The following is a 26,404-nucleotide window of genomic DNA, read 5'->3' on the forward strand; positions in this document are numbered from 1 at the left end:
TGTGATTACTTTATGTTCTTTTTCATACATATGAAGCACGTGCTCTACCACTAAACTACAATCCTGGCTCACTTGCATTTTTATTTGTTTTTGGGAGAGGGGCCACACCGAGGGGCACTCAGGGCTTACTCCTGACTCTGAGCTCCTTGTGATCTCAGGGAATGCCAGTGATGGACCCTGGGCCAGGCATATGCAAGTACCTCAACCCTTGCGCTGTCTCTTTGGACTTTAATATGCACCTTTTTCCCAGCTTGGGAACCACACCCAGCAGTACTCAGAAGAGCAGTATGTGCATTTTAAAAAAACATTAAAAATCAAATCTTCGAGCTGGGAACATGGCACCACAAAATAGCAGAAATTAAAACAAATTCCCCGGCTTACCCCAGTTACAGCGTCAGCTCATGTCCTCCAAGACAAACTTGACTTGTCATTTCCTTGTGAGTGCCAGTTTTGTTTTATGGGTGCTCTGTCTATGCACTGACATGCTGTTATGCTTACCCACCTCTGTCTTCTAGGGACAGAACCCCTTAGGACATAAGTCACCTGTAGGTGGGTGGGTGAGTGAGGCCTGAGTTGTGAAAATATTTATATTTAATAGCTTATTGTGTGAATATTTGCATATCCAAGCACTTTGTTTTGAAACCACACCTGGCAGTGCTTGGTGGGAGGTGGGGGCTTAATTTTTTTTTACTGTTGTTTTGAGCCATGCCCTGCAGTGTTCAGGGGCATTCTTGACTCTGTGCTCAGAAGTGACCCCTGGCCATGTTCAGGGGACTCTTTGTGGTGCTGAGTATTCAAATTTGGGTCAGCCATATGCAAGGCCCAGGCCTTTAATATCATTCCTGCCACAGGCAGGGGTGCTTAATTTTTTATTTCTGTTGCTGGGGATCGAACTCAGGGCTAACACGCACAAGATATGAGCACTACCACCAGATCACATCCTTGGCCCTACCGCATCCGAACTCTCTTTTGCAAATTCTTGGTGAAGTTTGTTTGAGATTGGAGGGCCTGTGAGGAGCTTAAACAGACTGTTGCGTGGCCCCAGGAACTACAGGGCTGTTCCCGGGCTGTGGTGGGTGGGTGTTCCTGAGAGGGAGGTCAGGTTCAAGTCTTCCTAAGAACCTGTTCCATGGCTGTGTGTAGTAATTGTCTGCCAAACCCAACCAGACCAAAGCTCACTCAGCCCTGCTATAAATACCCATGCATGTGCCAGCCTGCCCTTCAGCTTCCTCAGTCTCTAGCGTCCTGCCCGAGCCCAGTCCCCAGCAGCCGAGATGGAAGAGAATCACTCAAGAACAGAGCTGCACAGAGGGGTGAGGGCCTGGGGGGCTTTAGGGAAAGCCAGCTCCCTGCACTGGTGCATACCCAGTGTTCACTTGGCAAGCAGAAAGGCCCCCAAGCTCAAAGGTGCTGCCCTGGGGCCTGCACTCTGCAAAGATCTGCATACACCCCACACTCCCCTCCTGTCTGCCCTGGATTTGTGACTTCCTGCCCCTTAGCTTCAGCTCAGATCCACCCAGTGGGGAGGCTACAGGGGACAGGGGTCACTGGAATTGTGCTCTTTCGGGTCACTATCTCAGATATTTTCCCCGAGGACTGGAGTTTCCCAGGCACTTCGTGGGACACAGGCAGTTGCCTAGTCCCAAGACTTGCCCCAAGGCACTGCAGGGCTGTGCAGTCATGCACCCCGGGGCTGTTTGGACACCTCTGCCTCTTTCCATGGGTCCACACCTTGGCTGACTGTTGACACTGCAGGGGTCACAGCTGGCCCGGAAGTTGTGACTGATGGCCACCTGTTATAGCTCTGGAAGAATGGCTGGGACCAGCAGCCAAGCCACTGGGTGGGCCTAGGAAGGTTTTCCGGCCTGAACGAACAGTCCCTGGAGACGCAGACAGGCCTGAGCCCGAAGGGTTCAGGGTGGGGGTGGGTTTCTGAGTTGCTTCCAGGCTGCTGTGCTTGGGGAAGCTCCAAGATATGTGACTTGCAAGAGGACACCTCTGGAGTGTCAGGAAGCACCAGCGATTACAGTGTCTTCCTCCTTGGGGTATGGCCTCCTTCCTGGATACTTGAAGTGCAGGAGAAACTGCAGGGGCTGCCTCCTCCACCAGCTCCTAGCCAGGCTCAGTTCACTTGGTTTCTTCTCGGTTGATTTCCAGAATGGTCCTCATTCAGGGCTCAGCTAGGGATGAACTCCTTCAGGCGCCCTGAGCTCTCACAGGAGCCAAGGCGGGAAATGAGGGGCTGGATTGTCTATTCGCCTGCCCTCCCAGTGAGACTGCCTTTCCAGCTGCTGCCAGACTGACAGACCAGTCACTACTGTGCCATTCTTAGATGTCCTGAAAATTGCTTGCCACCTAGGGAAGCATCTCACATTTTTTTCCAGGAGCCGGGAGAGAGAGCTCGTGCTGAGCACGTGCTTTGCATGCAGGAGGCCCAGGTTGGATCCTCGGCACCACATGATCCCCGAGTGCACCTGGAAATGACCCTAAGCATTGATCCTAAGCATTAACTAGTAACCCCTGAGCACCACTAGGTGTGTCCCCAAAACAAAGCAAATGAACAAAGATTTCCTTTCAGAAAGATCTGTCTCAGGGTGGGAGTGCAGCTCAGTGATGGGGTGCTAGCCCCTCAGATCAAGACCTGCATCAGAGTCAGTGAGGCCCTACTGTGGGAAGGGCATCTGGGGAAAAGGGGCAACAGAAGAGGGAACAAAGAGAGGGGAAGCTGGTTCTCCGAGCAGCTCCCAATTACAAAACCCAGCTCATAGGACTGACCACTGAAGACCAGTGGCCCTGATGTTGCTAAGAACTGGAAGCATCTTCCCTTGGGTCTCTGAGAGGGTCACCAGGGGATGAGAGGCCAACCAGTAAATAGTGCCAGTTAATACACTGGAAGGGCATCCTATCAAAGGGGGCTAAAGGATGGGAAGTAGGAAGTGACTATCTTGAGATCCTGAAATTGGATCCAGGTAAAAGTGGCTTCTCTTTTGCCATTAACTTCACCTCTATCCTCTTCTTTGCCTTAACCTCAGCCAGGTTGAGCTGGGTCACTGGGGTGTGGGCTGGTATGTGGTTCTGACCCTGGGAGTGGCAGGGCTACTGCTGCCCCCTCCCATCTTCCACAGACCACACAGCATGGGCCCAAGAGTAGTGTCACTGATGAGCAGAGTGAGCAGGCCCCAAGACTGCAGTGACAGAGATGGTGCTGTGACAGGCAAGATCAGGGACCCTGGGTAGAACCATCCATAGCTTTGTTTAACTTAATGTGCCTCAATGAACTTATTGAGCCTCCTGCATGATCATTGGGAAACATGGGCTTACTGGGCTTGTGACGAGGACCTTCTTGGGTTCTGTGGCCTCCTGCTGGAATCTGCGGATGTGCACCCGGTAACAGCAGTCTCCAGTCTCAGACACTTCAGACGGACAGAAGCCCCGCTGTGGTGCTTGTGTTTACAATGCTGTTCGCCCTCTGCTTGCGAAGGGTTAGGAGAGGGGACCAAGTTCAGGACCTCAACCAACTGCACTTTCTGCATATTCCCTCCCCTTTACACAACCATGAAGCCACTGCCATAGCGACTGCCCCCACCCCTTGGGAAGTCACCCTGTGTGTGCACCTGAACTGCAACCATCCTGACTTCCTGCCCCTATCGGCACAGACCCAGAGTGTCCCCAAATGTGCCAATGCCACCTCGGCTCATTTGCTCACTCTCTGGCCCTAACAAATGCAAAACTTGGTAAGAATATTGGGCCAAGACCTAGGCCTTGCTGTTGCCAGCTGGGCTTTCTGGCTCCTGCTCCATGTGCTAGGGCTTCCTCTGCCCTCCCCCCATCCCATCCCAACCACCCCCAACTCCCGTTGAGAAATAGCATCGGGAAGCCCACCAGAACTCCCAGGACGCTGCTGCCCATGAGAGTGGCCTCAGAGACTGTTGTCAAGTGTCATCACTGAGAGCTTCCCTTTTCTCAGTACCTGCTATTACCAGGCACTCCAGGCCAATTGCGCACATGGAGCAGTGGATGAGACCACAAAGGGGGCCTCGTCATCAGCTCATATGCTTATTAGGGGTCCCCACTACTCATGTGACGGGAGCAAGGGCTGTCCCACAGACCATGGTCCACTGAGTGTGCTTGCTGGGCATCTCCTGCCCTGCCTCTCAGCGTGACTGGTCTTTAAAAGCATCTCTTTTAGGGGATTAGAGAGTTTAGTGGGCTTAAGCTGAGTGCATGCTTTGCATGTGGGCATGCAGGGGGCCCAGGTTCCTTCTACCACCTGAGCATCAGCAGGAGCAGCCCCCTGTATTACTGGGAGTAGTTCCTAAGCATCACTGGGCATGGCCAGAAGCCAATCAGAAGAGAAAGAAGAACACCATCACCAGGTTTCCCCACAAGGCCCGGCTCTGGCCTCCCGGCTTGGACTGATAACACAAGGAGATCCCACAGAGGGGAGGGTGCTCATGTGGACTTTTTCTTTCTTGGGTTTTCACCTTAATTGCTGCCTTCAGAAACCAACCTGATGTGAGAACTACTTGGCATCAGCCTGCATGCTGCATGTGGGCTGGGATTGCCACAGCTGCTGCAGGGCTGAGAACTCTTGGAACAACAGAATATAAGTCCCAGAACACGAAAACTAGAGCAGGGAGCGTCACCCCATGTTCCCCTGAGCCTCACCTAGGAGTGACCCCTGAGTGCAGAGCCAGGAGGAAGTCCTGAGCATCACCAGGTGTGATCCAAAACAAAAAGAAAAAAGAAAAGCAGCAGATGAGAGGAGGGAATGTCACTACCACCATCAGGTTCTCGGAGGCCAGGGGTCTGGAAGATGCTTCATCTTTCACTCATGGGGAAGCCGCTGTCAGGGAAGGAGTCAACACACAAGGGCCATGGAGTGGGCTTATAACAGCCCTCCTGCCCAAACCTAAGATGCCTTTATCCCCCTCCTCAATATCCTAGGGACAAATTCCCTCAGATACCTAAAACCAGAACCAGCTCCTGGGTTCCTTTTTCTCTCAATATGGTTTTATGGGATTTTTTTTTTAAATAAGGGTTTCCAGGACCAAGAGATAGTACAGAGGGTAGGACACTTTCCTTAACACTGTGGCTAACCCACAGTGTTGGTCCCCCCCCAAGTCCCGCCAGGAGTGATCCTTGAGTACAGAGCAGAAATAAGCCCTGAGCTTTTCTGGGTGTGGCCCCCAAACCAAACCTAACTGAATGATTTCCTCTTCTCCCTTTGTTATTGCTGTCTCTGTTGCCATGCTGGGGACACACTCTTGGTCCTGAGGAGCATGCACAGTTGTGGCTGGGATGGCATATACTAGTAAGTGTGGGGCGGTGCCAGAGATGGGGTCAGGACCTCATGCTTGCAGGACAGGTGCTGTCCTCCCAGCCACCACCTTGGGCCCTAACCCTGAGCCTCACACAGTGGGAGAGACCCCAAAGCTATAGTTTGTAATCCTCTGCACTTAGGGGGATTCGTGCATCAGTAATGGGCCTCATACAGGCCAACAGAGTCCTTGACTGAGTACTCAGGGGCCCCTGCACCTCACTCTCCATTATGTCCTTTGTTTTCCTCTCCGCTGAAGAGGGCAGAAAAGCAAGACCAGCCCGAGCCAGCCTGAGCCACTGGACCCCTCTCAGGAGATTGCCTTGGACACCAGCCTGAGCTTCATCTATAAGGTGAGAGTGCAGGCCCTCTCCAGGGACCCCCAGGGTGTCGCAATAGGGACACCCCTGAGCCATCTCAATTCATGGGGCCCCCCTGACCTTGTGCTCTCTCTTTTGCCCAGATCCTGACCCTCTGTGCCCTTGGCCAGCCGGGGGCCTACCCTGACAGTGACCTCCTGGGCCTGATTGAGCTGCTGTGCCGTGTCAGCCTGGACACGGGGCTCCGCCTGCTGCCCAAAACGGACCTCCAGCAGCTCCTGCTCCTGCTCCTGCAGAACATTCAGGATTGGCCCGGGAAGGTAGAGGCCCCCACGGCTCCTCACACAGAGGTGCTCTGCCCTAGCACCCAGGGCTAGCAGAGGTGGAAAGTTGGGTGGAAACCGGTCTCACTGCTGTCTCTACAGCTCCAGCAGCTATGCCAGACCCTGAGCTCCGTGTCAGATCACCACCATAACCTGATGGCCCTCGTGCAGTTCTTCCTGGATGTGACTTCTCGGAGCAGGTGGGTACCCTCCCCCCCCCCCACACACACACACTCACACACACACACGCACTCTTTTCCCATGACTGGGTGGGGCTGTGAATCCAGAATTCCCTCTCTCAGTCTCCACAAACCGCCTTCTCCACCAATATCTCAAACCCAGAGAAAGAACTAAAAATACAACCCTCTAATGAGTTCATTACCAATGGGGAAAAAAGTCTAATTTTCTTAACATGCTCTTATTAGCAAAACAATTGCTTCACACAATTAGCTTCAGACTGCTGGGCCCCACCCTCCTCCCGCACATCTCCCTCTCCGACTTTGCAGGGGTTCCTGCTTGTCATTTAGACCTGGGCTGAATCAGGCCCCCTATTCTCCTACTCCCCGCCTCCCCCACACCCACCACTTGTGGTTTCTTATTCTGTTTTGGTTTCTGCTCTGCATAGACCTGCACCAGAAATGATTGTCCTTTTCTTTCCTTTTTCCTTTGTGTCCCCTCCATGAAGAGCCTCTCAGCAGGCTCACAGCCATATTGCTCACACAGAGACCCACCTGGCACACCCAATCAGTTATTCCAAATGATCCAATAAGGGAAACAGAGTCCTGGGGTTCTTCCTCCACTTGGCCTCAACTGTGGGCAATTCTTTGTCCTTCCCAGCAGACCGCATCCCATCTCTGCTCTCTCTGCAGATGCGCCTCTGTAGCTCTTCCCACTGAGAATGCCACATTTGTTGCCTTTCCATCCAGGCCTGTCCTTGGGGCCCCTTTAGGGGTATCCCTACCACCACCATCAAAATCTTCACTGGCCCCGGCACCAGCACCCCTGCAGTTACCCTTCTGGGGCCTTCCCTTGCTACCCATGGCGCCTCCAAATGCGACTTTGGGGAGCAGGTTGGCTTTGACTCAGCCTAATGCCCTATATCTAGCTACTGCCCTTATGCTGAGCACAGCCAAGTCAAGTTCCCATTCTCCCTCCTGTGCCACTGTTTAGCAGAAGGCACCTCTCCCCCAGGCTTCAGACGTGGACCCCACCAGGACACTTTCCCTCCCTTCTGTGTCATACCTTGGCATCTAGGTTACTGCTCAGCACCCAGAGGGGAGCCCATAGCCCTGCCAGTAGAATGCATAGTTCTAGATATTTCTCCCAGCCCCCACTTCATGATCACTGTTTGTCCCCAACTGGCTCTGTTTGGCCTTCTAAGTCCTAGTGTCCTTTAGAGGTGCCTGTCATGTCACCCCAGAATGCGGGACCTCGTCTGGGTCACTTGAGCCCATCAGCCCCTTCTGCTCCTCCCCTGGGTGTTGGTGCAGCATCTATCTCGAACTCCTCTCACTCTGCACTTCATGGAGTCCCTGATTATGGTCCTGCCTCCCCCATCCGCCCACCCTACTGAAGGTCCAGACCAAGCTCCTTACCTGGCCTCCAGGACTGGGTTGCCCATTGCCCAGTTGCCAGTTGGCTCCAGCCAAACCATTTTCATGCTCATTTCCTTGAATCTACAACGGACCCTTGAGTAACACATTATCCAGTATTTCTTTGTGATAATGTTGATGAGGGGAAAAAAGGAACTCTTATTTGTGTGGGGTTTGCACTTGACTGCATCTCCGCTGGACTCTGTAGGTTTTCTTGGGGGACTCAGCTGTCCTCCTGGATCCCTAAAGTGTATACAGGAGGTTCATTGTCCCAGTTAGAGAGTGTGTGGAGAGCCAGCACAAAGGGCTGGAGCATGGGCCAGGCGTGCACAGACCCGGGTTCCATCTCAGCTCCACAAGTCCTCCTGAGCATTGCCCGAGTAGCCCTGGTGGCCCCCAGCACCACCAAGGAGTCCTTTGTGCCAGATTTTAATTATGGGCCCCATTAGGGACTCTTTCCAAAACAAACATAAAAACAACCCTGGGAGAGTGGGGCGATGAGCGCACCGTGAACCAGATGGGCACTCAGCCCTGAAGTGGAGTGAGTAGGATGGGAAAGCAATGAATGGATATACATGGTTTGTTGTATATATTATGGGGTCTCTATTTAGAAATTTGATGATGCTTTTGTGGCCTGGAAAAAAAAAAGAAGCTGTAGACATTTTTGTTTATATTCATGTGTAGTAAAATTAGTTTTGTTTCAAGTTGTTTCACTTAAAGTTGTATATTTAAGAACTTCTTTGATATTTGGAGTGCATTGATTTGGGTAATATCTGATGATGCTCAGGATTTATTCCTGTATCTGTACTCAGAGATCACTCTTGACAAGGCTTAGGGGACTGTATACAGTGGCAGGGATCAAACTAGGATCAACCACAGGAAAGGAAACACGTTACCCTTGTGCTATGTCTGTCTCCGGCTTAAGTGGGGCTTGATTGCCCCCAAATAGGAGGAGAACCTCAGTTCTTTATAATAGCTATGTAGTCTTCCCTGGTATCTGGACAACCCGTCTTCTAACACTGGATATTGCTCTAGTGGTTTCAAGTGTACAAGCTTTTTGCACCTCTTGAAATATTTCCATAGGATAAAGTCCTTGAACTGAAAATTGCTAAATGTCCCAAAAGATGTATACCTAACAGTCAGGAAGATGCTCAGAGGGCTGGAGTACAAGCTTTGCACGCAGGGGCTCCAGGTTCATCCCCAGGGCAGGTACTCACTTTAGCACTACCAGGTGTGGTCCCCACAAAATTACATATGTTTAAGATTTGGTCTCCAGAAAACTCTTACCCATTAACAATACCACCTCCATGTTCTGGGTCTTAAGTTAAAGCAGCCTGTTAGCAGAGCATGTTGAGCATCTGTGATTACCAGTGAAATTGAGAATCTTACATAATTATTGATCTTTTGCGTTTCTCTTTTCTTCTAAATGATCTCTATATTCCTTGCCCATTTTTCTTTCTTCTAACTTATCTTCCTATTAGTCATATTAATTTACATATTGCTCATTATATGTTTCAGACAATTATTTCTTCTACGGCTGCAAATTTTTTTTAATACCTTCACATTTACCTTTGATGAGGGGTCAGGGTTGTATCTTTTGAATGCATGTGTTAGACCCTAGGGTCAAGCCATGGGACCACAAAAAAGAAAAATGGAAGAAAGGAAGCAAGGAAGGAAAGAGGAAGGAAGGAGAGAGACACTGTTACCTTTTAGTAAACTAAAAACTTTTAACTTTTAGAATTATCATTGGATTACAATAAAACCGAATCCTAATACTTTTCCAATAAACTTATTATTTTATCTTGGGTTTGGGGCCATACCCAGTGGTGCTAAAGGTTCTGGAACATAGCTGTCTGTTCAGGAATCACTTTTGGTTGTGCTCAGGGGACCAGAGATCAAACCCAGATTGGCCGTATATAAGGCAAGTGCCTTAAGCCCTGTACTATCTTTTCAGCCCTAAACTTCTTATTTTAGAATAAATTTGTATATATAGAAAAGTAGCATGAATAATAATGAGCTTATTATTGTAATTGAATCTGTCTTGAACAGGAACGCCCTCCTAATTAAAATACTGTGTTCTCTTTCCTTTCAGTCCTCAGTTAATTTTTTCTCTCAATCCTTACTTCCATTTGGGAACTTTTTTGTAGGCATGAATTCGGGATCTAATTTTATTTTATTTTCTGCCCCATAGGAGCTGGTAAACCTAACACCAATATATATATTTTTTTCTTAAAAATAAAGGGGGGTGGACTGGAGCAATAACACAGTGGGTGGGGCGTTTGCCTTGCATGCGGCCAACCCAGGTTCGATTCCCAGCATTTCATATGGTCCCCTGAGCACCGCCAGTGGTAATTCCTGAATGCAGAGCCAGGAGTAACCCCTGTGCATAGCCAGGTGTGACAGGAAAAGCAAAAAATAAATAATAAAGGGGGGGTGTCACCAGAGTGAAGTGCAAAGGGTAGGGCTCTTGTCTTGCATGTGACCAACCTGAGTTAGTTCCACAGCACCCCATATGATACCCCCAAGCCAGCCAGAAGTGGCCCCTGACTCCAGAGCCAGGAGTAAGCCCTGAGCACCAAAGGTGTGATCCAAAAATCAAACCTTCCCCCAAAATTTTCTTAACAAAAATTGGGGTAGAACCCTAGACCTCACACATGCAAGGAAAGTGCTCTACCATGAAACCACTTCCCCAAACCCAGAGGGGAGGGGGAGGGGGTGTATGAATAATCCATCCTTTCCCAGCATATGTGAAATTTACCTTTGTCAAGTGTAAATTCACAATGCATGTCGTCTGAGTTCCAAGGCGAGCAGTGACCTCAGGGACTGGGCTCCTTGACAGGGCCTCTGGGCTATGCTCCTGGGATGCAGCAGTGAGTCACACAGAACAACCTTGGCCTGGCTCAAAGACAGCCTGAGCTGGGCAGTGCCTCCAACAGAACAGCCCCTCTGGAAAAGATGGTTATTTATGTCTTTCCTGAGTAGTGCTTTTTGTGTTTCTTCTTCCACGTAGATAAAGCATTCAAGTAGAACACAATCCACAAGGCCCAGGAACAGATAAGGGGCATGTGCCTGGCCTTTGCCTGGCCACTGGCCTGTCCCCCTTGCCTATGTGCTTGTTCTCCTGGCCCTCCCTTTTGCTTCTCGGTATGTTTTGGCAGTCTCTCAGATTGGATCAGAAATAACTTCTGGTTCTCTTTTCAGCCTCTCGCTGTGGCTTTGAGTTAGTGACCTGCCCCCACTCCCCACTCCTGCCCCCTTACACACACACTGGGGTGCAGATGTTGGAGGAACTTGCTGGTTTCCTTGTCAGGCCCCCTATCAGTGGCTGTGACACTGGACAAAATGCAGAGGGTGACCCCAGGAAGGAAAGCAGATTGTTGTACAAGGGGCTGTCACGATCCTAGGCTACTGAGCAAAAATTCTACCATTTGTGCTGCACCCACATGCGCCCACACAAACACAGAAACATACACACACACACACACACACACACACACACACGCATTGCCTCCCCGCCACTTTGTTGATGAAGACTATAAGGAGGGTGCTGTTAATTTCAGGAAAGTTGAGTCTAACTCTGAGAAGTGCGAGTCTGTACAGCGATGCACCTGAAATGGGACAATGGGGCACAGGAAGTTCTGGGAAGAAAGTCTGTGGGACTTGGGGCTCTGCTCTCCAGAGAGTGCCAAGGAGCTACTGGGAGAGGGACCACCATACCAGCGTTGTCCACGGAGTTTGGTGGGATGGGGACAAACCCACTGTGTGGGGGAGGCTGAGGGCTGCCCTGCTCCATGGAAGTGCTGAAGGGCCTGGGACCCAGGATGTATGACCCTTACCTCTGGAATGCTCACTAGCTAATCTTGCCCACACTGGGTTTCACTGGAAAATTCATAAGCTTCATAGGAAAATTCTCAGGTATCCAGAAGTGGCATAATCGCCTGCTGTGCTCCACCTCACAAGTGTCCCTCAGAGTGGAGGGGACATGAAACCAGTGTGGGCAGGATGCCTCGTCAACTGGAGGATGGAGAATGTACCGAGGCCTCCTCAAATTGCTCTCCAATCAACCTTGTTGCCCACAGATGGCAGCCCAGTGGATTGCAAAGATGAGAAAGCTCGGTGATATCCTGGGATCAGGAAGATGGCCCAGAGGGCTAAAACACATGCTGTGCACACGGGAACTCTGCATTGGATCCCCAGCACAGTTTCTCTTCTAAATACTGTATTGGCCTCCCTGCTTTAGCTTTTTTTTTTTTTTTTTTCAGTTTTTTAGTTTTGGAGGCCACACCACACATGGCAGTGCTCAAGGTTTACTTCTGGTGCTGTGGTCAGAGATCTGTCCTGGAGGGGCTCAGAGTATGTGGTATTGGGGATTAAACGTGGGTCAGCCCTTCCCACTGTACTGTCACTCAAGCCTCATATAACAACTTGAAACTATTTTACAGGCCAGGGAGATAGCTTAAAGGACTGAAGTATGTACTTTGCATGTTGGAGCCCCCGGTTCTATCCCTTATACCACAGAGTTCCTCAAGTACCACCTCATGTGATCCCAAATCAAACACACAAGTTTCATAGGAAAATTCTCGTGTATCGAGAAGTGGCGTGAGCAGCGTAGTGGCCAGCTCTGCTCCATCACCTAGTGTGTGTGCATCCCTCCCCTCACCACTTTCCCCTCTCACTAGACCCCATACTCTGACCCTAATCCCAGTTGCTTTGCTTTTTCATTTTAGCACAATAATGCTCACATTTAAACCATTTAACAATAAGAGAATTGCCACACAATGAGTCATTTCCCTGATCACAAATCCTCCGGACTCTCATTCATTCTAAGAAGGCCCATTGGGCCTCTGGGATGCGGCCTTTGGCCAGGGTCTTTCCCCTCATTTTCTCTAGGCACACTGGGGACTTGCATCTTGATGTCCCATCCTTCCAGCACACTTCACATGCACACATACACACATATGCATGCATTCTTATGCACACATCACATACATGTACACTCACATAAACTCATGCACACACATACACAGTGATGCACACAGTACAGTCAAGTGCACACAGGCACACAGGCCCCACCGTGACCACAGGCACACATGAAATAATGCACATATGCTGTCAGGCACACGAGTCATGTACACAACACATGGGTCTAATCACATATGTATAATCATACAAAACATGCATGCAGGTACAATCAATACGTATTACACTCAGGCACATATTTATAACCATGCACATGCAGACATACATGTATACACATGTACAGTCAGGCACACACGTGCAGTCACAGATGACTATGCACAAACATACAAATTATGCACACCGGTACATGTGTACAACCATGCAGAGGCACACATGCAGACTACATGTGTGCAATCATGTCATGTACACATGTGCTGACATGCACACAGGCACACAGATGGGCAGTTGTGTATGCTGAGACACATGTATAGTGATGTATACATGCACTGCAACCATGCATACACATGCGCAGTACAGTACACTCACTTGCACACTGGTGCTCATGCAGGGGCTGGAAGTGCACATTCTCCCATCCTTGCATTCTCTGACCAAATGTCACCAGCTGAGAGACCTCACCTCATGGTCCTTTCCAAATGTGTGCCCACCTTGGGGCTCTCTAGAAGCATCCTACTCTTGTTCTTCACAGGTGTATCAATTATCAAATGTTAAAATTTTCCTGATATTTCTTTAGATGCTACCTATCTCCTTTCCACCCCCAACCCCACCCCTGCGATACAGGCCTCCTGTGACCTTACCCTAGAATAGCGACTAGTTAGGGTATTTATGAAATGTTTATTTGGTTTGTTTGGGGGGGCCACACCCAGTGGTGCTCAGGGCTCACTCCTGGCTCTGCACTCAAGGATTCCTCCTGGAAAACTTGGGGGACCATATGTGCTGCCATGGATAGAACCTAGGTTGGATGCATGCAAGGCAAGTACCCTATCCTCTATACTACCTCTCCATCCCCTCCAGTGTATTTCGTTTGTTTGTTTTGTTTTTTGTTTTTTTGGCTTTTTGGTCACACCTGGGGATGTTCAGGGATTACTTCTGGCTCTGCACTCAGGAATTACTCCAGATGGTGCACAGGGGACCATATGGAATGCTGGGGATCCAGGTTGTTGTGTGCAAGGCAAACATCCTACCTGCTGTACTATCACTCCGGCCTAGGATTTTTTAAGTTATTTGTTTAAAGAATAATTGCCTGTTTTACTTTTTGTGTCTACTTATTGGAGTTTTGAGACCACACCTGGCTGTGCTCAGAATTTACTTCTAACTTGTGCCCAAGTATCATTATAGTGGTGCTCAAGGGAGTGGTGCCCATAAGCAGGGCTGGGTATTGAACTGGGTTAAGGTGTGTGCCTTTCCCTCTGTATTGTGTCTCCTGCCCAACATTTTAGCTTTTTAAATCAAGATTTTAATGGCTGGGAATGTGTCTTAGTGTAGAGCATGCGCCTTGTGTGAAATCCTAAGTTTGATCTCTGACTCCACCAAAAAAAAAAAAAAAAAAAAACGAATACGTGATTTTTCCCGTTCCTTTCTCTCTTTGATGATGACCAGTGTACACACACACACACACACACACACACACACACACAGAGCTATAATGTTCATCTGAGCTGTACTGTATTCCTTAGTTGTTGCCTACACATTCTGTAGGTCTGCTACTATGAAAACTGCATGGGAACACAGCACATTTCCTGCCCCTCCCCTGCATCCCTTACCCTTTCTGCCCAGGAGCCACTGTGAGTTGCAGCCTCCTTGGTCCCGGGTGGATCCCAAGCTTCATCACAGCGCTGCAGTCCCAGACACAGCAGGGATCCTCCTTCCCTCTGTCTGCCACCTCCTGCACACCGAGCTGGCGCCCCCACCCCCACAGCTCTCACCCTCCGCTCCTCCAAACCCCTCCTCCCCCATTCCGGAAAAAGCCACAACGCTAAGAGGTGCAAAGGGGGCTCTGGAGGAGGTGAGACGAGACGCTTGCCATCCTGAGAAGCCCTGCAGCACTCAAAACAAAACCACCGGATTCACTGTCCCCTCCAGCCAGTGACCAGGTCAGTATTTTTGGCTGGACTTTCATGAACCACCAGATCATGTGGACAAATGCTTTGAGTTCATTGTGTGCGGAATGGAAGCCCCTGCCTGCCAAGGAGGCCCATTCCCGCCCCCTGCAAGGGTGCCTTTGCAGACCCTCTACTGGGGCATGGGGGTCCAGTGGCTACTTTCCCCCTTTGCCTTCCTCACCCCATCCCTCACTCTGAAACAATACAGCTACCCAGCTCCTGATGAGCTTTTGCCTCTCCCTTCCTGGAGGCCTCCTTCCTGGCTGCCTCCTGCTCTTGGCCTGGCTGAGGATTCCTCACCCTCTGCGGCCAGGCACAGACCAAGCTCAGCATCGTCTCCTCAAGGAACCGTCTGACCCAGGACCCTCGCTGCTGCCCCTTTTGCCATTGTGCTTCATGAGGCTTGGCTGTCAGGATCCTTAGCGACGGGCCCAGATTTCTGAGAGAGGGAGAAACACTTTTTGCTAAACAGTTCTGAAAAGGCAGCCCACGTAGGTGGGCCGGGTCAAACCCCACATAGAGCTGAGTTCTGTGCCATAGTGCCTGCCTGGCTTCTGGCTTCTGTTCAGCAGCTTCACTGTCACTGTCACTGTCCTCCCATTGTTCATCGATTTGCTCGAGCGGGCCCAATAACATTGTGAGACTTGTTACTGTGTTTGGCATATCGAATACGCCACGGGTAGCTTGCCAGGCTTTGCCGTGCGGGCGAGATACTCTCAGTACCTTGCCAGGCTCTCCGAGAGGGGCAGAGGAATCGAACTCAGGTCAGCCATGTTGGCTACGTGCAAGGCAAATGCCCTACCCGCTGTGCTATCGCTCCAGCCCAGTTCAGCAGTTTCATTGACTGCAAATATAGATCCACCGGGTTTGAAGTAGGAAATAGTGGAGGACACCATGACAGCACCTAGTGGGCCCCTCCAGCAGAGCGTCCATTGGTAAATGGAGACCGAGGAGCTCCCTCCTCTGTGGTGGCCTCCAGAAGGGAGATGAGGGAAGGAGCAGCCCTCAGAATGATCCTGCCCAGGGAGGGGGCTGTGATGAGCACAGATGGAGGAAAAGAAGTGCTCCCTCAAGGACTGGAAGGGTAGGACCTGGACAGCTGACTGTGGAAACTAGCTGCTTACTTTGGTTGGTTGTTGTTGTTGTTGGGGGGCCACGCCTGGCAGTACTCAGGGATTACTCCTGGCTCTCTGCTCAGGGATCACTTAAGGGGTGCTGGGGATCAGACCTGGGTCAGCCACATGCAATGCAAGTAACCTGCTCACTGTCCTATTGCTCTGCCCCTGCGTTTACTTTTCAGCAGTCCAGCCAGTGCAGTGCGGGAGTGGACTCGCTGCCCTCCATTGGGTGGTAGATGATCACATCCTATGGCCAGCAGCAAGAGGCATTGCTAAAAGGTGGGCAGGGAGATGGAGGCCATCAGAGGTGCTACCAGCTCAGTGTCACTCTCAAGTTGATCAGCAAAGCCAGCGTCCTGGAACGGGCCTTAAGGGCACAAGGGCAAACCAGGCTGACAGCAAAGCAATGATCCTGAAAGTCCTCAGCAGCACTCGATGGGGGAGCTGAGCGGAGAAGAGAGTCCCAGCTGCTCAATTAAGAACTGAGTCTGAAAAAGAATCCAACAGCAAGACATGTGAAAAAGACTCTGGACTCAATCTGTTTGCAGGCGCAGTTTCATGGAGGGAGAAGAGTACTACCAGGAAATGAGGGGATCCTACTCCCTCCCTCTCTTGGCTGTCTCTGTTGGGAACGTGACAGTCACCAGGGTAAGACTAAGCCCCCCAGAGTAATACAGAGAGATTCCAAGAGAGAGATTCAGAGAGAGAGAGAGAGAGAGAGAGAGAGAGAGAGGACTGCTGTTCCTAGAGAGGCGTGGGGACCCTGGGAAGGAACGGAGCAGGTGACATTTGATGGTCTCTGTGCTCTGCACTGCTTGCTTGCTTTCTCTTCTTTTTCCTGCCCCTCCCCCGCATCCTTGACCCCGATCCCATACAGGATGCCAGGGATTGAACCGGGATTGGACACATGCAAGTCCGATGTCCCTCCTCTCCCCACCATTGTACTATTGCTCCAGTTCCTCTGCAGTGCTTTCTAAGTTGAGGGTTCTTGGGATTGAATTATGACACCAAAGGGAGGAAGGCAAAGTGGGGGCCAGGGAGGGAGATAAGAGGATGGACGCTGGCTGCAACTGTGCATATGAGCTTGATGCGCTAGCGAATCTCATGAACACATAGTGGGCAGAGATCGAAGGTAGTAGAAATGCTCCCAGGAGACCAAAATGAGGCTCGAGCTGGAGCATGCGCACGAGAGAGGCCCTGGGCTCCTGCCCAGCACTGCATAAATAAATAAACCTTATTCAGAAAAGGACATCTCCTCAGTGGCTTCTCGGTCCCCTTTTGCAGAGGCCACCTGTAAGCACAAAGTGGTACCTACACCCCAGAAAAGCCTGCATGCCCCTCCCTAGCCTTCCTCAACCTCCAGGCCCGGATGTGTCCCTCCTGTTGGAGCTGGCTGGAAATGGACCTGCCGCGAGCTCTCCTGGGCCAGCTTGAATCTGGGACTCACTGGCCAATGAGCGGTTGGTTGTGGGGCCCTCTTCCTGTGCAAGTGAGGGCCAGACAGGTCCCAGAGATGCCCCCCAGCCTCTGAGCCCAGATGTTGCTGTCTCCTCCTGGAAGGGGGCCTGGGAGGCACAGGATTCAGGCACAGGTGCCACTAGAGGCGTCCTGGGCAGCCTTCTCACAGCGGAACAGGCCCTGCACTTGCTTCCTGAACTGCCGGAGAGACGGAAAAGGCAGCTCACTTTGGCCAGATGCCTGACAGCCTTTTAGGGTAGTTCAGCCTTGGCAGGGCTGTGTTCCTCTTGGAAGGAGAGAAGATGAGGGACTCAGCCGCCAGAGAGGGCAGCAGTGTCCTGAGTGCTTGTCCTCAAGTGCTTGGCTTCACCTTCCTGGCCTCCCCCGCTCCCGCTCCTGGGACAGCCCCCTCATCAGCGTCCATCAGGACTGCTCCTGGCCAGTGCTGGAGGAGGGAACTTCCTGCGGTCTGGGGGCTCCTCCAAGCGCTGATCCAGTGTCCTGGTCTTGCGGAGGCCCGGGGGAGGTGGCCTGGTGCTCACAGAGCTGTTGCCTGTGTTGCCTTATATGACAGTGACTGGGATGGCCTTGGGGGCTGCTTTGGCCTCCTCCCCAGCCCACTGCCTTGGCTGGGGGAGGGGAGAGAGTCTCCTACCCGCCTTCTCTTGGCCCTGTGCTTACCCACTGTACAATTTGGGCAGAGTTCTTTTTCTTTCTCAGTGGAGTAAGTTTTCAGAAGGGCAGAACTGGTCCCTGAGTTACAAAAGGCAGAGAGCTGGTGGCAGTTGAGTGTCCAGGGGGCAGCCTGAGATGAAATGAAAGGCAGTGGTGGGCAGGCGGCCGGCGAGGGCACGCCCCGCTCAGATGTGGGTTTCTTCTCATCCGTCCATCCCCTCTGTGCTTTTTCTGGGACTTTTCTTCTTTTCTGGACAACCGCCTTGCCCTGACCCACCCAGCCTGCCTCTTCCCTTCGGGACCCACCCCCGGCTCTGCTTAGGGCTGCCAGCATCCCCCCCAACCCCTCCCACACACACACACACATACACACACCCTGCGGCTTCCCGCTCCCTGGCAGGCAGGCCTGGGTGGGGGATATTAATGAAGCCCAGATGCGTCCTTCTAACTGGGCTGCTCCTGCTCACAGGCTGAAAGAGGCCAGCTACCTCCCACTGTGCTCCTGCCCAGCTGCTGCTGGGCACCCGCAACAGCTGGAGAGCAGGTCTTGGCTGTTGGGAGCCGGGGGAGGGGGTAGGGATGGAGCCAACACCCCACAGGGAGAAACTAGAGACTGGGCAGGGGCGAGGGGCAGGGGTCCAAGATGGAGAGCTGGTCAAGGAGTGCCCATTCTTTTTCCCATGGGACCGGCCAGCTGACGGCTGCCCCTCCTCAGGGCTCTGGGAACGGGCTTCTGCAAAAAGGGGTTCAGCCCGAAGGCAGGCAGGGTGGTCAGTGTGTGGCTTGGAGGGCTGGTCCCTGGACCAGCGCTGCACGCGCCAGACATATATTAAAGAACATTATCCTTTGGTTCTGAGAAATTCAAATGCAGCTGTGTATCCTCTGTTTTTATTGGTTAAATCTGATGCCCACCCCCACCCCCCATCTGACAGTCTTCCCCAAGTAGAGTTGTCTTGAACTGCGGTAGAGAGAACTGAACACAGCCTGGCAGGCCATCCTGGTTCAAGTCTCCACACATGGCCCTGTGCCCCTGCACCCAGGTCAGGAACAGAACCGCCCCCCGCCCCTCCCCCTTCCCTGCTCCTTCCCCGCTCCATCCCTGCCCCCGACTTCCACCAGCTGGTCTTGCCCACTTTTGTACTTAGTATAAATGAAAACATACATGGCTCTTCTTTTGTTTCTAGCTGCTTTCACATGTACCATTATTGATCGTCCCTGTCCTGTGGTGTTGTCCTGCTCCTTCACAATCCTCACGTGGATGGCTGAGTGGTGCGGCACAGTGTCCTGGTTATTTCTCCATCCTTTTATTGAGAGTACACAAGGCTCCTCCTGATTCCTGGCAGTGTTTACAAGACCATATGTGATAGCAGGATTGAGGGGAGATTGGCTGCATACATGGCAAACGCCTCACCCACCCAGCCCCTGGACTGTCCCTTGGGTCTGTTACTCCTAGAGCACCAGCTCTGCTCTCTGGAACAGAGCTCCTGGGAACATGGAATCTGCACATGCGTATCTCAGGTGGCTTCTGTCGCTTTACCCAACCAGAGTGGCTGCACCCACTTCCATCCACAGCTGTGTGAGTGTCCCCACTGCTGAGACCATCCCAGCCCTTGTCATTCCACCCTTCTACTATCTGCTGGTCTTGTCTCCTGTTGTTTCTCCTTTTAACCAGGAGCCCTTGCTTTGTTGATTGAGCTGACTTACTGGACTGAGTGCTATCTACAAAAATAAACAAGGGTCTGGCCCAGTTCCTGACCCTGCTCCTGCTCCCAGCTTTGAGGAGGCCACTTTGCCCCAGTGGTCTATTCCCAGGACGCCCCCCACACCCCGCTGGAGGCTCTATGGCAGCAGGGCCCAAGGTTACAGCAGACGGAGTTTTCAACATCAGCTTGGAAGCAGCCGTCCAGCCCTGCTCCTTGAGTCCTTTCTTAGGGAAACATCATTCCCGAGGGCTTCCCAAGGCTCACTGTTCATGCATCAGGTCCTTCCAGGGATCTGCTGGTGGTGTTGGGGGGTACCTGAACCCGTCTCTTCTTAGAAGGCAGTTCCTTCTACGCAGCTGACCCTGGTTTGATCCCCTACGTGACATGGTCACCTGAGCGCAGCCAGGAATAGCCCCTGAGCACTGCTGGGTGGGCCTCAACAACTCCATCCCCCCACTTCCACCCCCAAAAACGCCAGTTCTATGCCATAGTCTCTTACGCTTCCTCCATCTTCAAGCCTGACATCCCCCGTGGCAGCTTTGTTCAGGAGTCAAGGATGGGGCTGGGGTGGGTGTCTGCTGCCCTCGGGGGCCAGCAGTGTGTGGTGGTGCCTGGATCATGTCACCCTCCACTTAGGGCTGTGGACGGGAGTGTGGGGGAGGAGGGGCTGTAGGCCTCCTGCTGGTCTGGCTCCCTGTCACAGGCCTCCTCCTGCCTCTCCCACCCTGCCTTCCCAGCCTTCACATCCTGGGAGAAGCCCAGCCCAGCTGTTTGCCACTGAAGATGTTAGCTGCATCCAGAGTGAATCAGGGCTGTTTGGGGAGAGACTCGGGAACCCAGCACAGCTGAATGAGCTGAAGGGACTCTAGACTCAGAAGCCGCTCTGTGGCCTAGGGCTGGAGGCCTGAAAGGCCTCTGTCCTGCACTTCGTCCACAGGCTCAGTAGCCAGAGAGGTCCTCTCCTGCCCACTACTTTTATGCATGCTGGGCACCTAGACTGGCCACATAGCTGCCTCTGCTCACAGACACAGGAACTCTTGGAAAGACAGGCCTCACCATGAGCCACCCGGGAGCTCTGGCTTAGATTAGGGGAGGGGCTCCCCAAAGGACTCTTTTTGCATGCTGGGTCCCTCATAGCTACCACCTATGTAGGCTCAAGATTCTAAAGCTGTGAAAAAGATCCACGGCAAGGATCTGTGAGAGGCACTGTGACTTCCTGTTTCTGTGTCCACAGATCAACGCAGACAGGGAAGAAAAGAAAAGGGGGCCTGGGCTGGGAGAGAGTCCGGGCTGAGTGATGCTCGCATGCAGATGGCCTGGATTGGGGCCCCGGCACCATTTGTTCTCCTGAGCACGGTGGGAGTGACCTGGCAGTGCTGAGTTGGGTGTAGTCCCCAAGCACCACTGGGTGTGCACACAAAACAGAGAAGAAAAGCACTGTGGTTGCTCTGAAATGGCCAGTCACTGCTTTTTTCCATTTGCTTATTTTTCTTAAGAGCTATGAGTTACAAAGTTATTGACAATTGAGTTTTAGGTATATGATATATTAAGATCAATCCCACCACCAGTGTCAACTTCCCTCCACCAGTGTTTCCATGTTCCCTCCCTGTCTCCACCCCCACCCCAACCCCAACCCCATCCCTTTGTACATTACAAAGTTTTGATGATCGCAGCTCTCATGTTTTCAGTGTTGTTAAGTCTGTGTTTTGGATATATGGCTACAACACTCACCCTATCACCAGGATAACTAAATAACTGAAGCCCTGATGCCCGTTCACCCATGACTTCTTGTTCTCCTCTTCTCCCCTTGACTTCTTTCCTACTCTGTCCTCTCTAAACACTAAGTTCATTTGCTTATTTATTTGACTTTCCCAACATGCATGCTTTGTTTTTGGTTTTGGTTTTGGTTTTGCTTTGGAGGGAAGTGGTTTGGGGGTACCTGGCAGTGTTCAGGGATTACTCCCAAGCTCAATGCTTAAGGATCACTCCCAGCAGTGCTCAGAGGACCATATGTCGGGTCAAATCTAGGCCTCGCACATGCAAAGCATTGCTCTGCCCTTGGATGCATTTCCCCAACCCCATGCATATTTATTGCCTCGAAATAAAATGATAAAAACCAGGAGAGAAAACCCTTTGCTAGGATCCCCCAGAGGAGCTCTCCCACATGGAAGCTATCTCCACACACAACCCTTGCAGGGACTGCTCTCACCCAGCCTCTCTCTGGCCTTCTCTTGCAGGCAGCTACGCGGCCAGCTCAGCCTCCTGATCATTGCCCGAATGCTGAACCAACAAGATACACTTCCTGTCTGGCAAGAGAAGGCTCAGGTGAGTGAGTGAGTGCTCTGCTGCTCCATCACCCCTGAGGCCTGTGGGGGGATGCCTATGAGGGAATGAAGGCTCAGCCTGAGGCCTGCGGTCTCTGGTGTTTCCCCAAAGGTTGGCAGCCTCACACCAGGAGAGCTGAGGTACATTTGTGTTGGTTGGTTTTTGTGTTAAATTTCCTTCTCACCGACCTTCCTTTGTTGCTGTTGATGGTGATGATGATGGGAACATGCGCCATGCATACATGCTGGACATGGCACTCAGAATGTTTAGCTTTGTGCTGCTCACTGAGGCTGGTGAGTCACTCAGGCTGCCACTCCTGGTTGAGGCACATGGTTGGTGACTCTGGGCTCGCTTGTCTGGGTCTCCCTCTCTCTCATTGGCCCTCACACATCATCTTAGTTGATGTACTTGCCTGGAGTGGTACTCCCCTATGTGGCACTCACAGCTGGCTTCTGGTGCAGTTGGAAGTTGCTTATGGTACCTAAAATTGAAGACAGCAAAACTGCACAGGGAATGTTGGTTCCAGGGCACTCATAACCAAGGCGTGCAGAGGCCAGAGCTCAGCCATTGCTCCATTCCTCTGGGCCCAGGTTGAAGTTCTTACTGGAATTCTTTTGGTGGTCTGTAACTTTCTGTATTCTTTCTAAGTGCTAGGGCTGATGATAGAGCAGTGAGAGGAAAAGTGTGTGAAGTGTGTGTGTATGTTTGTGTGTGTATGTGTGTGTATAGATATATAGATATGTAGCTAGAGATACAGTGTGTGTATGTATGTGTGTATATCTATATATCTATATAGATGCATATGGTTAGTGTGTGTGTGTGTGTGTGTGTGTGTGTGTGTGTGTGTGTGTGTGTGTGTTGGGAGAGCTGAAGGCTATGTGCATGCTTGATCCTCAGCACTCCAAGTCACCAAGCCCAGAGTAGCCCTTGAGCACCTTGGCTGTATTCATCTTGTTGTACATCTGTCACTTGCAGCTGTCTCCAGACAGTTCCATCACCCTAAACAGAACTCGCTAAACACCAGTTCCCAGAACAAGGGATGTCCCTCAGTGGTAGGTTCCGAGTTTGATTCCTGGCACATCGAAAGTTCCTCATTCCCTCCTATTCCTGCCCCTGGTAATACTATCCTGTGTAGGTGGAAAAACAACAAAGATGAGGATAAATGTTACTCACTTGGAACGGCTCATGGCTGCCACACCTCCCGCCCGGTTCCGTCCTCACTTCCCTGTTCCTCGTCTCTCCAGAGGACTCCAGCTTCACCCTCAGTGCAGCTCCGAGTCCAGGAGGCAAATGCTCACACCCTGCCCCAGGAATCACCCTGGAAAAATCTAAACTCCAAGGATACATCTGAACCCTCCCACTCAGCCATGTGGGAGAAGGGCAAAACCCCAGCCACTTACCCCCTACCTGGGGCGCTGGGAGGGTGTTCTGACAGGGACATGGTGGCTAAGCCCATAAGGCCCTGGTTTCAGCAGCGGAGCCCAGACCAGAGAGGGCAACACCGGCTCCTGGGCAGGCGCCTGGCCTCTGCCTTAAATGCTTTCTTCAGGACTTGGCATCACAGGAGACTTGTTGCTCCAGTTGCTGCTAATATGTCACTTGCTACAGCTCCCACGGAGGCCTTTTCTGACTGCCCATTCAAAGCGCCCTGAGTCCACCATCCCATTTGCAGTCATTCGTAGTGTGGCCCCCCACCCATACACACACACACACACACACACACACACACACACACACACATGCAGCTCCTTAGGAGCGAGGATCCTGTTGCTCTGCTCTGTTGCTCTGCTCACCCCTCACACATACCTTACACATTGGTGGCCTGAGCAGACAGTGCCCAGGTGGGACCTGAGGAGGGGCCTGCAGTGGGTCCCCAGAAGTAGGGATTGATGGCAGAGTCAGTCTCCATGAGGAAGTCTCAGGTGCCCAGTCTGCAAGGCAGAGGCAGCTGAGAAGCATCGGGGTCCCCAGGGGCCGGCTAAGCACAGCCTGGGGGAGAGCATCAGAGCCAGAGGGGTGAGCGAGTCCCACAGCAGCTGCTCCATGTGCCGGACTCACCGTGAGGGCCCCTGGCCCCACAGAAACAGAAGGAAGGAAGGGAGAAGAAAGGAATGGAAAGAAGAAAGAAAGGGAGAAAGGAAAGGGAGGGAGGGTACTGTGATATCAAGGTCAGTCCAGGATTCAGAATTTTGTTGGTTTGGTTTTGCCAGAGCCTTTGCACAGGGGGATGGGAGGCTTGAGGGCAGGCAGAGGGGAGGTGTGAGGGAGGAAAAGAGGGGTCTGGGCCTGGAGGGACGCTGAGGGTCCGCAGGAGCTCCTCCTCTCCAGGGTCCAGGATCACAGGGCCCAGTAAGGGCAGAGCCCTTCCGCATGTGAGACCCTCAGGAACCCCAGGAGTATGAGGGACCAGGTATGAGCTGGCCTGACTGAGGGCTCTGGACCAGCTCTGCCCCCGGCAGCACAGCGGCTTCTCAGCAGACTCCAGGGTGAGTCAGTGCTTAGCCTGCAGAGAGGCGTCTGCGGCCGCTCCACGTGCAGGGCTGCGAGCGGGGAGGCAGGGCCCGCTCAGGCCTGCCCGTAGCTCCTCCAGGCTCCCCTGGCCGGCTGCAGCCCCAGCTGCTCCCGCGCCTCCCGCTCTCCCGGCTGCGGGCGCTCCCCTTTCCAGTTGGGCCTGTCAGACGGATTCTCTGAACACACCTTCAAAGGGCCCCTCACCCCCAGCCACCCCCACCATCCCACATCCCCTTTCCCAACTTCTCTCCCTCAGGACATGCCACCCAGCTGCCCTCCACACTCAGCTTTGAGCCCTGGCCCCTGCTGCCAGCCCAGACAGTGGCAGTGAAGCCAGGCCCCTGCACAGGTGGGTACCAGAGTGGCCTTCTCGGGCTGCTGGCCAAGTGCAATGGAGAGTCGAGAAGCTGGGACCCACACCCCTTCCTAGCACCTGTGGGTAACACCCTGGACCCTGTTGGCTAGCCTGGGTGCCCCACCTGTACCTGGCTTTGGTGCTAAATAACAGGACTGCCCTGTCCCTCCCTCTCCCTACAGCATAAATGCTCAATCAACCTTACCAAGTGTTCACTATCCAGGGTTGAGCAAAGACCTATGTCGCAGTAGTGGGGCACAGCTGGGTGGAGAGTTTGCAGGGCTGCTGAGCAGGAGGGGGGCGGGGAGTCCCTGAGGCCCAGTAGAGGGGCAGAGTGTCTGTAGGTGGATAGGATGTAACAGCCTCAAGGCTTGTGCGTTCCTGAGGGTCTGGGGGTCATCCACTGAACCCTGGGAACTGCCCAGACACAGCAGGGTTTCAGCGTCAGGACCACTGTGCTTCAGATCCCACTTCCTTCCTCCTCTGTGGTTCTCAGGCCAGGCCTGAAGTGGATCTGCCTTGCAGGCACAAGGCCACAGTCTCAGCCGTCCACGTGCCCAGCAGCACGGGCTCAGAATCCACAAGCAAGTGTGTGAGCCCCGCATCTCGGATGCGATGCCCCATGCACAGCCACGCTAAGCAGAGAGGGCAAGGTAGGAAAATCATAGACCAGGGAAGAGGAACACCGCCATCAGGGAAGAAATCAGTATTCTTGGGCCAGATGATACTCAGCCAGCCTGGACCTGAAGCATGCCCTCAGCCCCAAGTGCCTGGAAACAACTGCAGCCAAATCATCTTTCCTCTGACCTCCACAGCAAAAGGGGGGCAAGAGGTAACACTCTGGTTGCAGCTAGGAGATGGGTGCCAGCTGCTGCATGTTTTTATCCAGGAGGTAAAAAAGGTGTTGGTGGTTTTGTTGTATGTTGCAGGGAGGTCCATATCCAGCGATGCTCAGGGGCTACTCGTGGCTTGTTGCTCAGGCGTTACTCTGGGAGTGCTCAGGAGACCATGCAGTGCAGGGGGTGAAACCCTGGCCACATACCCCCGAGCCCTCGAGCTGGCCCTGGTGTTTGATTTTATTTTGTTCCATAAAGGCCCCCTTTGTCCAGCCTGGCCTTTGGATCTTGGCCAGGTTCACTCATGGCGCGCCTGCACTGAGCCCCGAGGCCACTGCTGAAGTCCACATGAGTGTAATATGCAGGTTCCCAGAAAGCCGGCTTTGAAGCGGGGGTCGGCTTCCGGGTGCTCGTTAGGGCAAGCATGCCTAAGAAACCCTCCTCGGGAATCTTCAGAGACAGGCAGGCAGAGGCTGAGTGGGGATGTGTCTGCAGATAGAGAGTGTTGGGCTGCTTCTAGGAATAAATGGAAGTTGAACAGGAAGGAGAAAGATTTTCTCTTAGAGGAAATATTTTTCTTTCTGGATTTGTGTCCTGAATTGGATTTTTAAGATGGCACCGGCTGCTACATGCTAGTTTTAATGGACTGAAGTCACTTTGGAATTTTTTTTCCTGCAAACCTAGAGAATTTTGCTTTCATTGAAAAAATAAGTATATATATATATATATATATATATATATATATGTACACACACACATATGTATACCCAAAGGTATACATTTTTTTTT

The 26,404-nt window shown here is 52.2% G+C and overlaps 1 protein-coding gene across 1 annotated transcript in view; it reads left to right on the plus strand.

Annotated features, from left to right (window-relative positions):
- Window positions 1-26,404, plus strand: part of FAM178B (family with sequence similarity 178 member B) — a 104,261-nt gene that overhangs the window by 56,437 nt on the left and 21,420 nt on the right. Inside the window, exons 9-12 of the mRNA XM_056129041.1 lie at window positions 5,580-5,673; window positions 5,784-5,960; window positions 6,066-6,163; window positions 21,826-21,913. Coding sequence (XP_055985016.1) covers window positions 5,580-5,673; window positions 5,784-5,960; window positions 6,066-6,163; window positions 21,826-21,913 — 457 coding nt within the window. The remainder of the gene's footprint in view (window positions 1-5,579; window positions 5,674-5,783; window positions 5,961-6,065; window positions 6,164-21,825; window positions 21,914-26,404) is intronic.

This window comes from Sorex fumeus, unplaced genomic scaffold (genome assembly GCF_029834395.1).
Source record: "Sorex fumeus unplaced genomic scaffold, SorFum_2.1 ptg000006l, whole genome shotgun sequence".
NCBI lineage: Eukaryota > Metazoa > Chordata > Mammalia > Eulipotyphla > Soricidae > Sorex > Sorex fumeus.